The sequence below is a fragment of the Cetorhinus maximus genome, chromosome 17 (assembly GCF_964194155.1).
Source record: "Cetorhinus maximus chromosome 17, sCetMax3.hap1.1, whole genome shotgun sequence".
Lineage (NCBI taxonomy): Eukaryota > Metazoa > Chordata > Chondrichthyes > Lamniformes > Cetorhinidae > Cetorhinus > Cetorhinus maximus.
Genome location: NC_135895.1, coordinates 50777044 through 50795374, shown reverse-complemented (window position 1 = coordinate 50795374; position 18331 = coordinate 50777044). Strand labels below are relative to the sequence as shown.

Sequence of the window (18331 nt, the reverse complement as noted above, 5' to 3'; positions counted from 1 at the left end):
TGAAGGTGTACAGTGTCTTAGCCTTCTTCCAGGTGCCAGCAAATGTTTTTTGTTTATCATGGTGACCTGGCCAATATTTATTCCTCAACCTATGTCACTATAACAGATTAGGCAGTCTACTCATTGCTGTATGCGGGACCATGCTGTGTGCAAATTGATTGCCTTGTTTTCTATGTTATAACAGTGACTATGCCTCAAGTCAACAAATGCTACATTAGGCAATAAATGCTGGCCTAGCCAGAAACACCCACATCTCATGAATGAATAAAAAAGAAAGTACACAATTGACCATAAAACATTTAGAAAGTCCTGGCATTGTGAAAGGTGCTTTTTAAAAATTCATTCATAGGATGTGGGCTTCGCTGGCTGGGCCAGCATTTATTGCCTATCCCTGGTTGCCCTTGAGAAGGTGGTGGTGAGCTGCCTTCTTGAACCGCTGCAGTCCATGTGGTGTAGGTACACCCACAGTGCTCTTAGGAAGGGAGTTCCAGGATTCTGACCCAGCAACAGTGAAGGGACGGCGATATATTTCCAAGTCAGGATGGTGAGTGATTGGAGGGGAACTTCCAGATGGTGGTGTTCCCATCTATCTGCTGCCCTTGTCCTTCTAGATGGTAGTGGTCGTGGGTTTGGAAGGTGCTGTCTAAGGAGCCTTAGTGAATTCCTGCAGTGCATCTTGTAGATGGTGCACACTGCTGTCACTGTGCATTGGTGGTGAAGGGAATGAATGTTTGCGGATGTGGTGCCAATGGTGCCAAAGCGGGCTGCTTTGTCCTGGATAGTGTCAAGCTTCTTGAGTGTTGTGGGAGCTGCACTCATCCAGGCAAGTGGAGGGTATTCCATCAAGCTCTTGACTTGAGCCTTGTGAATGATGGACAGGCTTTGGGGAATCAGAAGGTGAATTACTTGCCTCTGAATTCCCAGCTCTGATCTGCTATTGTAGCCACATTCTCTATATGGCTAGTCCAGTTCAGTTTCTGGTCAATGGTAATTCCCAGGATGTTGATAGTGAGGGATTCAGTAACGGTAATGCCATTGACTATCAAGGGGAGATGGTTAGATTCTCTCTTGTTGGAGATGCTCATTGCCTAGCACTTGTGTGGCACCGATGTTACTTCCAGTTATCAGGCCAAGCTTGAATGTTGTCAAGGTCTTGCTGCATATGGACCACAGACTGCTTCAGTATCTGAGGAATCGCAAATGGTGCTGACCATTGTGCAATCATCGGTGAACATCCCCACTCCTGACCTTATGATGGAGGGAAAATCATTGATGAAGTAGCTGAAGATGTTTGGGCCTAGGACACTACCCTGAGGAAGTCCTGCAGTGATGTCCTGGGACTGAGATGATTCACATCCAACAACCACAACCATCTTCCTTTGTACTAGAATACAAGGCTTGCAAGTCGAAATGCAAGTCTTCCTTTTACATCCTGACCTAAAGCTAGGCATAAATAACCTGCGTAACTGCATTAACTCTAGCAGGGACCTCCCTTGTTGCAGCTGGTACTGGTACTTTTGGTGGAAGTGGACCTTTACACCCTAAAGCACACTTGATGCAGCTGAACCTCCAACTCTTTTGTGCCAAAATTAATAGTGCTACCCATGTGTCTTTACTGTATTATTGTGGAAAAATTAATTAATCTATTCAAGTATGATAAAAAAATACAGCGAACATATAAGCACCATTTATGACTCAGCCTGCTTTGCTACTGCTAGTTCTTCAGCCCATGGGCAGTTTAGGTCTGGAAGAAGTTATTTTCAATGGTATTTAAACAGATCCTTGCTTAGTGTTGAGGAGAGCTAGGTGCAGATATAGCATTTGTTGCTGGCATAGTTTCTCATAGTATGTTTGAGCCCTGTAGGCTTCCAACATTTTATCTGCTTGTTGCATTTGAAAATGGTTGCTCCATTTTGTCCACATGTTTCCACCTTTCTGTCAGTCTGAATCAAAGTGATCCTTTTCGTTTTGTATTTACTTCAGCCTTTTTGTTGGAAGGAGTTGCACCACTTCAGTATTGGAGTACAAGAGCTGTGCCTCCTCTCCTCAGTCATTTTTTTCTATTTATGTACACCATGCAAAGTTTGGATTGATTTTGCACATCTGGGATGTTGGGTGGAAGGCACAGGCATGTAGGGATGCTTCATTTAGGGGGAAGGTGTCATCATTCCTCAGGCAGATATCTAATAAGCCCATGGAGTCATCCGCAATATGCTCACGGATGACAAGAACTCAGTAGGTCAGGCAGCATCTGTGCAGAGGGCAACAGAGTGAACATTTCAGGTCAATGACCTTTTGTCAGGACCGGCTTACTTCTGCTCCTAATTCGTATGTTCGTATGTATGTTCGTTACTGCTTGGCAGGTGGCTTCCAGCTTCATGGAAGTTGGTTCATCTGTCTTAGACTTCACTCACCTTGATCTACACTTCTGTGCTGTCAGCCATCACTGTAGTATGGGAGCAACTTTTGCAGCTTTACCTTGGATGTTGGATATCTGATGAGGAACAAGAGGAGCTGCAACATCCACACAAACAGCTGAAGGAGCAGTAGCTGCCTTCTCCTTGGCCACATGCACAGGGTGAACGCAGATATCCAGCTCCAAGGAGGCGAGACTCGCAACATAGGGTCTACAGGCAGACGATCAGCTCTCTCAAATATGAGAGAGAAGGCTCAGACTTTCATGGAAGGTTGTTGCTGGCATCTGCAGCCTCCTTGGAAAGAGATCGCCTTCCTAGTGGACCAGGAGGCATGCATTGCCAGTGGCTGTCAAGGTGGCTACCTCTGCAGGGCTCCCCTGGTTCCCTGGAATTTTGCACTCTCTCCTGAAAGGCGAGAAAGTAGAGCTGCGAATGTGAGAAATGGATTGTGTGGAGAGGAGGGAAGGACAACATTTGTGGAGAGTGATTGTAAGGCTTGGGAGTGAGATGGCACAAAGATATGTCTAAGAGTTGGCTGTTCAGTTGGGAATGAGAGAATGTTTCTGGAGAGAGAGGAATGAATGGATCTCCAAGATGTTTTGCTCTGAGGAATCCTGCACAGAAGAATGCTGGGAAAGTCAGAGTGTGGGGATTGGCACCTGAATGTGTTATGTCACTCAGCTTTACCACACTCCAGGGGTCCTTGAACCTCATGTGCACTGTCTCCAGTTTTGAGAGCTCACACTCCACAAGATGCACTGCAGGAATTCACTAAGGCTCCTTTGGCATTCCCTTCCAAACCCATGACCACTTCCATCTAGAAGGACAAGGGCAGCAGGTGTTTGGGAACACCACCACCTGGAAGTTCCCCTCCAAGTCACTCACCATCCTAACTTGGAAATATATTGCTGTTACTTCACTGTCGTTGGGTCAAAATCTTGGAACTCCCTTCCTAACAGCACTGTGGGTGTACCTGCACTACATGGACTGCAGTGGCTCAAGAATGGCTGCTCACCACCACTTTCTCAAGGGTAGCAAGGGATGGGCAATAAATGCTGGTCAAGCCAGCGAAGCCCACATCCCATGAATGAATAAAAAAGAACTCTCCTGCTGCTGACTTCCTTGGCCACTTCCAACCTTGCCTGCCTGTTTGGCGACGCTGTCCTCTTCCTCATGTCATTGGGAGAGCTCATCCCACTTCAGTCCCTCAGATTCCACAGGAGAACCTCCAGGTAAGAGTTCAAGACTTGAAAAGCATCCTTCCTGCCCTATTCCTGTGGTTGTTGAAACTACAGGAATCAATAGTCAGTTCAGTCAGCCTGACTCCTGTGGAGATCTCTTCAGCTAAAAATCCTTCCTTTGACAGATTCGGTGGGTCATATTGCCCGCCCTCTCTGATTGAGAAACGCAGAAGTGGGATGCTAATACCATGGCTGAGTTAAAGGGCCATGGCAAGGCCCACTTCAATTGCAAATGGGTTCCCAACCTGGTAACAGCCTCCCTTCTGCATGTGGGATTGTTTAGATAAAATTTAACCCATTAACTCTATCTCTCTCTCCACCGATGAACTGCTGAGTATTTCCAGCATTCTCTGTTTTTATTTCAGATTTTCAGCATCTGGGGTATTTTATTTTTGCATGGATGGCAAGGGTCTTGGTAACAAGTGAATGCACATTCTGGAGGGAAATGCAGAAGATTGGTAGTAACTGGCAAAATTATAGAAGTAGTTCTATAATATAGAGAAAGAGGCTGAAAACCCAGCAGTCGTGTGCAGGAAGGGCAATGAGCTAGGTCAGGGCCTGGGTGGGCTGAACCTTACATAATGGATTCTATTGATGCAGAAGTGGGCAAGACTGTGGGCACCTCACCCAATATAGAGACTCTTTGTATCTCTCCAATAGGATTAGTGACAGTATATCTGTAATATTGGCTACCTTCTCAAAGGCATTTAGGGATGGGCAATAAATGCTGGCCTAGCCAGCGATGCCCACAACCCATAAGCGAATAAAAAAAACTGAAGGGTGTACATGTGCTCCACAATACTAGCCTGAGCTCCACCAGAAAAGAATTGTCTCAAAATTATTCAAGTGTGGTTTCCTTGTAAAGGAAATTTCTGTGGGCACTTAAAATATAGTTCCTGGTAGGACCCAGCAGCCTCTTCCCATTCCCCTGCCTCCCCATTAACCAAGTTGTTTAGGATCTCCAGGACTTTTAGCATGGGGCACACCTGAGCTGACCAGAATGTAACGTAGGGAACCCCTTCTGAATTCTGGGAAGTCTGCTGGGGCATTGGAGACTCCTGGACCTATCCTGACCTAATTGCTGGGATCACATGTCCAGCAATTTCCAGAATGGTCAGGCCCCCAATGCAGTGATGCAATTTTGATAGCGGTAGGAAAGGAATTGGTATACACAGAATAGTTCCAAGATTAGTGTAATGCAGCTTGGTATTGTGTGGAGGGAGATGGTCATGATCTGAGTAAATCTCAATGACTGGATGAGCTGGGTGCTCTTTTCTTACTAGCATTTTATGGTGGTGTTATTAGTTAAAAGAAACAGACTGCAAAGAATGTTCATTTTTCAGCCTATGATCAATGTTTTGAAAGCTGTATGATAAATTAATTCTTTTACCTCAATGTGAGCAGGGTCAATAAACAATAATGAAATATTTGAGCTATATTTTAATAAATGTATTCTAATGAAATTGATGTGAATCTGTTGGTGAGATGACAGTAATTTTATCGGCAGTTTTCTGAGTTGAAATCTATTGCAGCTTTGAAACTGTTCCGTTCTCCATTTTTTCTGAAATTGTCTAATGGTGATGGGTTGGAATGGAGACCTGTAGGGAAGAGCAGTTTTTCTAGTTTTATCCAGTACTGGATGAGCAGAAATTTCCTCCGATTAAATATTGGGAAGACAGAAGCCATTGTTTTCAATCCCCGCTCCAAACCCCGTTCCCTAGCTGCTGACTCCATCCCTCTCCCTGGCAAAAGTCTGTGATTAAGCCAGTCTGTTTGCAGTCTTGGTGCCATATTTGATTCCGAGATGAACATCTGACCTCATATTCACTAAGACCAACATTTTACACCTCCGTAATATCACCCGACTTCACCCTATCTCAGCTCATCTGCTACTGAAACCCTCATTTGTGCCTTTGGTACCTCTTGATTCAATAATTCCAATGCACCCTGGCTCTTCTCCCACAGTCTACCCTCCGTAAATGTGATGTTATCCAAAACTCTGCTGCCTATGCCTTAACTCACAGCAAGTTCTGTTCCCCTATCACCCCTATGTTCACTGACCTACATTAACTTTCGGTGAAACAACGTTCTGATTTATAAATTCTCATCCTTGTTTTCAAATCCCTCCATGACCTCACCCCTCCCTATCTCTGTAATCCTTTCTGGCCCCCCCCTCCAATCCTCCAAGATCCCTGGACTCGTCTAATTCTGGCCTCTTGTGCACCCCCAATGTTAATTGATCCACCATTGTTGGCCCTGCCTTCAGTTGCCCACCCTCAGAACTCTTTCTCCCCTTGGAAGTCTTTCTCCCCTTGGAAGTCTTTCTCCCCTTGGAAGTCTTTCTCCCCTTGGAACTCTTTCTCCCCTTGGAAGTCTTTCTCCCCTTGGAACTCCTTCCCCCTGGAACTCTTAGCACCACCCACCCCCCCCCTTTATTCCTCCCTCCCCCGCCAGACTCCTACCCCTCTCCGCACTCCTTCCTTCCCCTGACTCCTTCGCCTGTCTGCACTCCTTCCTCTCCCCCCGAAGACCCCTTCCTCCCCCTGGACTCCTTTCCCTCTCTGCACTCCTTCCTCCTCCACCCCCCCGGCTCCTTCCTCCCTCTGCACTGCTTCCTCCCCTGGACTCCTTCCCCTCTCTGCACATCTTCCTCCCCTTGGACTCCTTCCCCCCTCTGCACTCCTTCCTCCCTTCCGGACTCCTTCTTCCCCTGGACTAATTATCCTCTTCACACACCTTCCTGCCCTGGTCTCTTTCCCCTCTCTGGACTCCTTCACCCCTCCAAACTCCTTCCCTTACACCTTCCACCCTACCTTACACCTACCTCTGCAGTTTCCATCTTCTCCCCGTTATCCCCTCCACCCTCCCAACCTCACCCACTGATACCATCATTTCCTCTTCCCAATCTCACCGCCCCCCCGCGACACCTTCATTCCCCCCTCCCAACCTCACCCCATCCTGACACCTCTTCCTCTCCTAGTCGCTTCTAGACCTTCCTCTCCCAGCCACTGGTACATCTTCCTCTCCCAAACACAGCTGAGCCTTCCTCCACCCACTTGACCATCATCTGTTGTGAGCAGACCCTTAGCGGTGACTTTCCAACTTCCATGAGCTGCTTCACAGTGGAACCATATCCATGAGAATCCACCCAGCATGCCAGTGTGCCGTTGCTGTCGGGCTCCAGCATCTTCTGCTCCTCAGTTGTCCACGATGTGAGCAAGGCCCTGGTGGTAAGTCTTGACTTGTGCACTTCAAACTTGTCAAGACGTGTCCTGCAATGGCGTGTTTTCACGCCGATGTGGGCAGATGACACCTGCGGGCTGGCCTTATAATGATATGCTGATGTATTACAATGAGGTTCCCAATGGCAGGGAATTTGGCTCGCCATTGGTGGGCAGTGTGGACAATTGCAAACTGGTTTCATAACATCGTGAAACTGATTTTTGGCCCCCTCACCATATTGTCCACTCACACCGCTAAACACGTCCGATGCCAGCAGGCATGGAAAACTCCGCCCATATTTTGTTTTATAAAGCTCCTGCGAAGCACCTTGGAACATTTCATTACATTAAATATAAGTTGTTATTGTTGTTTTGCACAACTCTTTATCTAAGAGGGTAGCAGAGGCAAAAAGATTTTGAAACATTCAAAATGGAACAATGCATTCTAATGCAAGAGATAGGGTATGATGGGAAAAGCTTTGATAGACTGAATGGCCTTTTCTTGTCCTTGACTTTTCTTATAACAGTACCAGATATCAAAACCAAAAGCAAACTTGCTATAAAAAAATGTAGCTTGTCTTTCTTGATTAAAAGAAAAATTGCAAATGCTGTAAATCTCAAATAAAAATGGAAATGCACAGCATGACAATACTAGCCATGTGTGTATTCTCAGCACCTCTGTTATGATTCCTGATTTGCTGGAGAGATTGTACTGTTGTCTTCAAAGGGCTAATTTTTTGTTCTTTATTAGTGTTATTAGGTTTGCATAATGAATGGCTAAAATGATGTCATGTGGGTCAGATTATTTAATACAATAAACATGCTTGTTGCCAACAGCATGATGAGTGCACTGAGAATCTGAGACACAGCATGCTGCAGCTTGCATTGAAGATTATGATGGGACTGTGGCCTGCCATCTTCGCACAGGTTGAATAATACTAAGGGCCCGAGAGAAAACACTTTTTCTCCTCTTCAGCATTCATTGGCTGGGCCTCACCACATCATATATATCTCCTTAGGGCAGAGACGGTTAAGGGGGAATTTAATAGAAGTGTTGAAAATTAGGGGGTTTTGATGGAGTAGATTGGGAGAAACCGTTCCTATTAGCAGGCGGGTTACTAACCAGAGGACATACATTTCAGGCAATTGACAAAAGAACTAGGGGAGAAAATTTCTCCTCTAGTTCTTTCGCTAATTGCTTTTTGAGCTGGAATTCACTGCTTGAAAGGGGAGTGGAAACAGATCCAGTGGTAACTTTCAGAAGGGAATTGGATAAATACTTGAAGGAGAACAAAATTGCAGGTTTATGGGATTAGAACTGGGGACTGGGACTAATTGGATAGCCCTTTCAAAGAGCCAACATTGGCACTATGGGCTGAATGGCCTTTTTCTGAGTTGTATGACCCTATGATATGAAAGTAGGTGGGTGGCTGACCTGCTCCTGAGCTGTCACTGGTGCTCTAGAATTGCCATTAGAATGTGTATGACATGGGCTTTAGTGTCTGTTCTCCAATCTCTCCCTGTGGGAGTAGCAGTTACCTTCTATTCAGAACCTCCCTACAGTTGTGATCGTAAACTCGGTAAGGATGATTGATGTGAACCTCTTGACATGAGCCAACACTGTACACCCATCTAAAAACATGAATTTAATGAATGAATCCTATTGAATCAAAAGCACATTAATATGATAATGGTTGTGTGTATATAGTGTACTTCAATGATTACTGATGTAATACCTTGCTACAATGATTGGATACATGCACATGGCCCTTTTATTTATGTTGCTTTGGAAGCAGATTCACTCATTGTACAGATTTGGCTTCACACCACTGGAGGTTGTCGATCCCTCTGTGGCTGGTTTGATCATTTTAGGATATGAGCATTTATGCAGATGTTTAATTCTTAATGATATTGTTTGGTTTTTACACCACTTCTGTGTGCTGCTAGCAAGGTTGAATTTTGTGCTAAATGAGGAAAAATCCTTCTAATGGATTGCAAAATGTAGAGCAGTTGCCACATTTGTACCTTTAAGAACACAAAACAGGAGCTTTATCAATATGGCTTATGTAGTAATTATGGCTTGATTTAGTGTGTGATGTACCTTTAAGAATAATACTTGTTAGGCAAGGTCACATGATCCATAGTAACCAATAGGAAAGTGGTGCTAGCTACCTCAGCAGGCAATATAGAGATAGCGTTGGAATTGAAAGCACACATGTAGTTGCTGATGAGTATATTGTCATATAAATTTAATGTTTCCGCCCAAGAAGTGTCTGCAGATCAACTCTATCATTAACTGTACAACTTGGCCACCCTACAACAAATTGACGACAAAGATAAAACAGGATTGAACAGAAGAAATTAAGTTAAAAAGAAAGGAAAATATGCCCCACCGGGCATGCTCTCACTTTAAGTTAAATAAGAAAGGGGCCTGATCCAAATGGCTGAGAAATCTCCCCCAGCACTCCTGACATTAAAAGAATAGCTCCAGTGTTGCAGGACCCCTGAGTGAGAATCCACAGGATGGGTGAACAAAATATTGGAAAAGAGAGAGAATCTGTATTTGCATTGTAAAGTAGGCGACAGCCCCGCACACTCAGTAGGTTAGAGAAACTGGTGCACAACTTGCAAGTTAAAAAAAGGGGGGCAGTCAGAGTAGAGAGCAGTGCTGCAATTTTAAATGTAAAAGTAAAAAAAACTCCGCAGAATCGCCCAGAAAAAGGAGAAGAAATCGTTGCTGTTTTTTTCCCAAACAGGAACGAAGTTTCACAGGATTGAAAGAGAGGAAGGCCCGCGATCGCAGGGATCCCGCCAAAACTCAAAAAGTGCGGGAAACATAAACACAGCACAGAAAAGCCGACAGCTGCAGAGACAGCATGAGTTTAAGTAAAACGGTGACTGCGCTTAAAGTGGCAATACATTTAAAGTGGTAAATACAAGAAAAATGGCTATGGACAGAAATTAAAAGAGACCCCAGAGAGGAGGCAACTCTGCCGAAGGGAATAAGAAGAGAGAGGGTAACTCTGCCGAAGGGAACCAGACACTCCACAGGGAGGATAACTCTGCCGAGGGCAACAAAAGACCCCAGAGAGAGGGCAACGCTGCCAAAGAGAACAAGAGACCTCAGAGAGATGGTAACTCTGAGGAAGGCAACAAGAGACCCCAGAGAGAGGGCAGCTCTGCCAAGGGCAACAGGAGACCCCAGAGGGCGAGTAACAAGAAATTAAACAGTTGAAAGAACAGTTTTTTGGCTTTCAAGATCAAATGCAAAAGGAAGGTGTCACCATTCAGCAACATGAAGAAATGAAGGCTGTCTCAAACAGCAGAATGGAAGCACAGCAGAAGAAATGCAAAGAGGGCTCAGGGGAAGCCCTGGTAATTGAGGAGGGCTCAGGAGAAATCCTGGGAATCGGAGGGGGCTCAGGGGAAGCCCTGGTCATCAAAGAGGGCTCAGAGGAAATCCTGGTAATCAGAAAGGGCTGGGGGAAGTCTTGGTATTCGGAGAGGGCTCAGAAGAAGCCCTGGGAGTTGTGTATAGCTGAATACAACCAGGAGACAGGAGGTCAGATAAACTTCAAGGCAGTGCTAGCTCAGTGAAGCTAGCAGTCTCGCAAAGAGCTGAAGAATAGGCTAAATGAAGCCAAAGAGGCTTTGGAAGCAAAAGTCGCAGAATTTCCCAAGAAGCAGACAGATAATGAAATTTTGGGAGACTCAGCCACTGATCTCAGACAAGTTGAGCTTGCATCTGAGAGAAGTCTAGCCAATAGTGAAGCCAAACAGAAGGCTGAGATTAAAGTCTGTGCTAGAAAGAAGAAGGCAGGGCCTCCACCCGGTTGAGGAGAAAGTGAGAGCCATAAGAGAGGCACCTGCTCCAAAGAACGCCTCATTCCTATGTCATTCCTAGGAATGATCAACTATTATAAGCAGTTCTTACCCAATTTGTCTACAGTGCTGGCCCCCCTGCATTCTCTACTCAAAAAGAACCAACGTTGGTCTTGGGAGGCGCCCCAGAAAGAAGCTTTCACAAAGGTGAAGCAAATGTTGCACTCGTCCAATCTATTAGTGCATTATGACCAGATGAAAGAATTGATGCTGACATGTGACGCACCTCTCTACGGAGTGAGAGCAGTGCTCAGTCACTGGACGGATGATGGCACGGAACGACCAATAGGTTATGTATCAAGCATGCTCACCACAGCGGGAAAGGGATACTCGCAGATAGAAAAAGAAGGCCTGTCCATCGTCTTTGGTGTCAAGAAATTTCACCAGTACATTCACAGCCGCCATTTTACAATCGTTTCAGACCACAAACCCCTTCATAGGATAGTTTGTGGCTGTGGCGTGTTCTTCCCAGCGGCTCCATGATTGGGTGAATGAGAGAAGGCCCCGGTGGCACCCCTGATGGCTGGAAGGCCACCTGCGGGTGGCTGCCAGCCTCCAACCTCCAGTGAGGTGGGCCTGTCCATCATCGGGAAGATTTCAGCAGGTTCTGGAAATGGTACCCAAATGGAGCCTTAATTGCCCTAATTGGCTGCCTGCCTTCGTGAAGTGGGTTATCATTTCCTGTAGCAGCCACCTCCAGCAAGACCATATGGATGTGGGAATGCGTTGGTGAGAAAATCCAACAAGAAGTTTTCAAAAATTCTCCACTTCTAAAGCCCCCTCTATGTGTTGATAAGAATCCACCTTCAGTGTCTGAAAGCTGGAAGAATTTTTTTGTGAGTTTCTCCTACCATTATTAACTTTCCTACAGTCCCAAACTACAGATATTTCAAAGTTTTGTTCAGCCGAATCTGTGTTGTGAAAGTTACTCCCCATCAGCCTGTCTCATCCTTCACAGATGTTTGTTTTTATTCTTTATAAGTCCGGTACTTTTGTGCCCAAAGAAAGCTCTGAATAATTTTTGGCGGCTTCACATTCCAAACCTCAAATTATTCATCAAATGTTAATTATTCCATTCCCTATAAGGATATTGGCCATAAATTTCCTCTGGGCCAGTGGGGCATTCCTCTGTTCTGAGATTGAATGACCTGAATGTCAAGCCAAGGGAATTTCCTGTGGGGGCAGGGCAAGTGAAGTTCTATCATCCTTTGGAAGCCTTGCGTTGTAATAAAAGGTGAGGCTAGTGGTTTTGAATCATCTGCTGGATTTCCTGCTTCCTGGCCCATGAGTGATCTGGAGTTTGCAAGGCACGAATGCCCAGTTAAATGGATTTAAGTGCAGGCTAGGATCATGGCTGGAATAACCCAGGATGAAAATCTGAGTCGTTGAAGCCAGTCATCTTATGAAGGGAGCAACTTAAAGCACTTCTAAGCCAGTTTAGCCAGTATTATCTATACACAGCTTTTAAGCTCTGCATTTTCTCTCTTCCCACCACTAAGGGCTCCAGATGCACCAGTATTGACATGTGCTGATGAATATAAATAACAGTTTACCAGAGACTCCAATGGAGTCAGGCTCACCATACAACTGGTGTTGCATGACTCCATCTCTTCCAGAGGCACAGTGTTGGAGCAACATGGTGGAGATTCATTTGCAGTGGTACAAAGTAATAAAAAGTATTTCCCACACAGAAACAGGCTAGTTGGCCGTATAGACCCATACTAGTGTTTCTGGTCCATGTGAGCCCCCTCCTACCCTTCAGCTAACCACATCATCATATCCTACCATTGCCTTTTCCCTTATCTGCGTATCTAGTTTCTCCTTAAATACATCAATCTGTCTAATCAGATCATTTGTTTTTATAAGAAAATTCTTTGTTATTTGACTTTACAGTTAAAGGAATGCTTTTCCTGCATTGGGGGTTGTTTACAATCTGTGAATGACAAATGCAAGTTTGGTTTATTGACTTGGCTGTTATTGTCTACAATGCATTACTTCCGTAAGCTTTCCAATAGCTCAGTGACAGCCAAAGTCCAGGCTTGTTTCTTGGTTTGTGATAATCATGTATACAACAGTGGTGGATGTGCTACAATTTGCCACAGCATTCCTATGTTGGGAAGAGGAAAATTGGCCAGGATTCCTGTTTAGGATTGTTATCCAGCAGTTCTTGACTGTAGAGTGCAAAAGTGGTGGTAGGTGAGAATAGGGTCAGCTGTGATGCCTTGTGTTCAAGCATCCTGCTATCATTCACTGTCAAGGCTCACAGGAAGAGTCAATGTTTTCAGCAGTGTAAGTGAGGGTAGTAGAAAATGGTCTGATAAAGGGAGGGGAAAATGTCACTTTAATCAGAAAGTTCTAAAATCTATCTGGGTGGTATCATTCTATTATTGTGCATTTCTCTGTGGCAAACCCAACGCAATGGGCGGAATAATACGGGGGAGCCAACATGCTCCACACTGACACCCCACAGCCATAAAGCATTGCTTGGCAGATTACCGAGGGCCGAGTGGGACTTATGTCCCTCACTGGGGAGGAAGACCCACCCTCTGGAGCTGCCAGCCAATCCAATTGGCTGGCAGTTCCATCAGCCCTGGAAGCACCAGGAGGGCATCAGTGGCCACTGCCATGACTTTAGAAGGAGACAACCAAGGCCCATAGAACCCCGGAGCAGGTAAGTCCTAGGTCTTGGGCCAAGAGGTTTTGGGAGAGGTGTGGGGGTGGGTGGAGGGGTGGTTTTAAAGGAAGGGAGTGGGTAGGAAGGAAAGGGGGGGGGTTCGACTTTGGGTGGGGCCACCCAACGACCGGCAAAGGGAAGGCCTGAAGACCAACCCCTTCTCCACCCCCTGTAACAAGCCTAATTGACTGTTGATTCTTTATTTAAATATGGTGGGTGGACTACCAATTTCAGTGCCTGACTGCCCAACCCCCGACCCGTATTATGGGTGTGAGTTCGGGGGTGGGCAGGAAGGTAGTGGGATGGGCACCTGCCCTATTTTACGTGCTCGCTCACTGAAAACATGCCTGCCATGAGCATGTAAAATTCAGCCCCATGTCTTGTAAGATTCTTCTCCTGATTTCAGTGTTGGGCTCAATTTTAACTCTGTGTAAGTGAAGGGGTTCTGAGTGAATTAAAATCTCACCCAGTGGGTTGGGTTTAATCCAGCATATCCCAGCGGGAAACGTGGTGGCTGGGCCCACTTGAATGCGGCAAGGCCCCTTGTCAGTCTCCTGGCGGCAGCAAAACCTTCCTCGGTTAAGTTGGAGGGTGGAATTGGTGATTCAGGATTTCCTGCTGCCTGCAGTGGGGTGTCAATTAGGCTCATTAATGAGCCAATTGACAGCCATTATCCCTGATCAGTGGTGACTTCGTGATTAAATGGGGGCCACACGACTTTCTCACGCCTCATGCATGCTGCCCAGCAAACTCTGTTGGGTTTGCCAGTGGTGCCGTGGAGAGGGGGTGTGGGGGGGTGGTGTGGTGGTGGTGGTGATTCCTCATAGACATGCAACCTGTGCCTGATTGAGGGGCCCAGAATTGAGAGGTGGAGGGGGCACTGAAAGCCCTTGTCTCCAACCCTCCTACCATCCTTCGACCGCCCCCCCACCCCCCCCGGCCCCACAATCCCCATCCTCACACACCTTCGGGGTGGGGTTCCATGATGACCCTGGACCTCTGGTGGGTGCATTGCTGCCAATCTCCCATTTGTGCTGGCACATGAACTCTTGGCCAGCAGTTCTCGACAGGCGGGACTTACACTGCCAGGAACCTCAATCTTGGGGAAGGGTGGCGGTGGTCACTCAATTGCTTGAAGGGCCCTTGATTCTATGAGACATCCCTCACAGAACTGAGGGGGGTTCCCCGCTGGTTCTCTAACCAATGGGTGATACCCCTGTTGGCCTGATGGAATCCCAGCTAGTGTCTCTGTTGAACAAGAGATATAAAGATATACAATACTGTTGAATAAGTTATGCTTGCATTTTTGCACTATTGGAGAAGCAGTAAATTATTACGAGGGAGTGCTAGTTGTTAATCATCTCTTTTTATTGGTATTTTCAAATGCTAGTATTTTTTCTAATTAATGTTCAAATTCATTCTTATTTCCTTTAGTCAGACAATGACCAAAATTATAAAGAACTCCTTGTAATTCAAACATTAAATTTAGCTCTTGAATTTTAAATGTCCAATTGTTTAAATGTTGAACAGTTTATTCAAAGAAATGCAAAAATATTTTTTTTCTTGAGGTAGTATATATTGCAACTTTGCAAACTTTCAGCAAGTAACATTTCTGAATATTGACTCTGACATTCTAATTTTAGTAGAGACTGGAATAGCAAAGCTGTCTTTGAATTTATTAAAGCTTCTACCAACAGGAATAATTGTTAAAAACATCGCTTTTGTTTACTTTTCACCTGTTAGTATTATCTCAAAAATAGCACTTAAGACAACGGCTCGTAGAAGAGAAACGAGAGAAAGGAAAGAAGAGGGTAGACCAAAGGATCCCACTTACTGGAGTCATAATTGTTTGAAAAACCAAAGTAATGATCTTTACCTGAAGTACAGAATGCTTTATTGCTAGGTGACTTAACAGTTTCTGCTGTGATATTCTGTGGTGTATGCTAACCTTCTATGTGACCTGTGTTGTATGTTCCTCTCTAATCAAGAAACTAGGTTTTACAATAAAAGTAATCGCAAGCATGAGGTATAGAATACTTTATTTGTATGGATACTAGAGTCAGTACATTAGAAGAGGTCCAGTCTAAATGGATGAATGTGACTCCGCGGTTCCAACCAGGTCTGGTGCACCAGATTGAACATGACTGTGTGCACCAGACAGATTGAACGTGTCTGTGCATTCCTGACGGGATCTGATAGATATAGATTGAACACAAGTTTGGAGTTGGTGACAGGCTATAATGTACAGAGATTCAATATGACACTGTGGCCCTAATGTGATCCAACATACGTGGGTTGAGCATTACAGCACAATCCTGACATTAATTTCCCTGTTGCAGTTCTACAAAGCGCCACAAATCTATGGAAGATGAAATGGACAGCCCTGGTGAAGAACCTTTTTATACCAACCAAGGTCGATCTCCAGGAAGTGGCAGTCAGTCCAGTGGTTGGCACGAGGTGGAGCCAGGTAAGCAGCTCAAATGATTCTCAAACAAGTGATTGGCACTTCATAGAAGCGATCTGCTTTGACTGCCGATCATATTTAGAGGGATAAGGATGCTTTTTGTTAACAAATTTTGACAGTAATGTAAAATTTATCAAAATGCTGAAGCCTAATTCCTTTATAAAACACTGCTACCGTTGTTAATAAGTTAACTGAAATGTTATGAGGTACATTTTTATAAGAGCCATAAATAACCTTCAGGGCTTGTCTTTGAAATAATCCTTCTGAGCTATTGATAGAATTCGCTGGTGATTTCAGAATCCGCAGGCAACTTTCACTTCTATTTTTGGTCAGGAAAATTATGTAAGCTGTTATTTTATTTATTTTTGTATTTGCATCATTGCCCACCAGCAAGTCACTATAAGGAACATAATCCAATTTAGATTGTAAATTTATACCTGGGGCAGTACTTTGAACCATCTGAAAGCCAAAAACACACAGAACATTTTTGATCTGTGAACTTTGTCTTGCGCAGGCTGTACATAAGAAATGATGGATATCTTTGGTGCTTTCAATTGGAATTTTACAAAGCAAGTGGTTTATGGGCTAGTGGAGTTGGTATTTCTGTCCTAGTCAGCTCTTGCCTTTAAGGCTTAGGGACAGGAATTGATTATGTTTGCGAGGAATTTTTGACCCTTACAGGAGTGACAGAGAAAGCCTTGTCATGCTCAAAACCACAGATATGTATCATTTTAAGGTGGATGAGGTGGGGAGTTAAGGGCTGGTTTGTTTATGAACTGCATAGGGATGAAAGTAGTAGCCAGTGATGTCAAGCCTCATTTCTACAAAGTTTTGGTGCTCCGTGATGTGTTGGTGTATATCTGTATTACAATATGGAGGATGTAGAATAAAAAGTATCAAGTTGATTCTCTACCAATGAATTTTTAAATCACAATCAGGCATTTTAAGCAAAAGGCCAAACAGAAATGAGCTGCTTTCTCTGCTGATCCATTAATGGATGAGCAGAAATTTCCTCCAATTAAATGTTGGAAAGATTAAAGCCATTGTTTTTGGTCCTCGCTCCAAACTTCATTGCCTAGCTACCAACTTCATCCATCTCCATAACAACAGTCTGAGATTAAGTCAGTTTTTTCACATCTTTAGTATCACATTTGATCCTGAGTTGAGCTTCTGAGCTCATTCATGCCATCGTTAAGACTGTCTGTTTTCACCTCAGTAACATCACCAAACTTTGCCCAGTCTCCATTCATCTGCTGAAACCCTCATTCATTCCTTTGTTGCCTCTAGACTTGACTATTCCAATGCACTCCTGGCTGGCCTCCCACATTCAACCTTCCATAAACTTGAGGTCATCCAAAACTCTGCTGCCCATGTCTTAACTCGCAGCAAATCCCATTCCCTATCATCCCTGTGTTTACTGATCTATATTGGCTTCTGGTCAAGCAATATCGTGATTTTAAAATTCTTGTCCTTGTTTTCAAATCCCTCCAAGGCCTTTCCCCTCCCTACCTCTGTAATCTTCTCCAACTCTACAGCCTCCTGAGATATCTGTGCTCCTCTAATTCTGGCTTCTTGGGTGTTCCCAATTTATGTGCTTCAACATTGGTGATTGTACCTGGGCCCCAAGCTCTGGAATTCCCTCCCTACACCTCTCTATCTCACTTTCCTCCTTTAAGACACTCCTTAAAACATAACTCTTCGACCAAGCATTTGGTCATCTGACCTAATATCTCCTTATGTGGCTCGGATGCTCCTGTGAAGCACCTTGGAACGTTTCACTCTGTTAAATGTGCTAAATAAATTGTTGTTGTTGTGATGGTGAGGAAAATAGACTGCTGAATTGACCTGCATTTTTTTCATGCATTTACTATCCATTGGTTGGAGTGGCATTGGTTGTCTGCTTATGCTGTTGGTTGGAGAAGGAGGGAATTGTTGAACTAAAAAAAAAACAGAAGCAGAAATTCCCAAACCTTGGTATAAATGTGTTGTTTGTTAATGTAATATTGTGAGTAACCAAAAAGCCAGCACACACTGCTGAATTTTCAAAAGTTGTTCTGTCTTTGAGATTACCTAATGCAATGAAAGAAAGGGACACCCACTCAGTAAATGCTCTTCCATATTTATTATTGTACATTTCAATTGTGTGAAAAGAAGATAATTTACATATGGGTAAATATTCTTGCTGTTGAAATATGGGTCTTTATAGTTAAAAAAAAAAAGGGTATTTATTTGTTCATAGATCCTGATTATAGGTCCTTATTTTTTTCTTGCTTGCAAAAATTAAAAAAGTAATCAGTAAGAATTATAGCAAGGTGAAGTCACTATGATGCATCAATGCTGTTAACATAGAAACATAGCTGGTGCTAATAAGTCCCAAAATAAGGAGTCATAAGTATAAGATAGTCATTCATAAATCCAAAAAGGAATTCAGG

General features: G+C 44.4%; 1 protein-coding gene across 16 annotated transcripts in view; it reads left to right on the top strand.

The window, feature by feature from the left end:
• The window catches only part of nfia (nuclear factor I/A), an 801190-nt gene that overhangs the window by 604036 nt on the left and 178823 nt on the right, over positions 1 to 18331 (top strand). For all 16 annotated transcript variants that reach the window (XM_078561185.1, XM_078561178.1, XM_078561189.1 and 13 more), the window contains one exon: positions 15775 to 15902. In XM_078561185.1, the coding sequence (XP_078417311.1) occupies positions 15775 to 15902 (128 nt within the window). The remainder of the gene's footprint in view (positions 1 to 15774; positions 15903 to 18331) is intronic.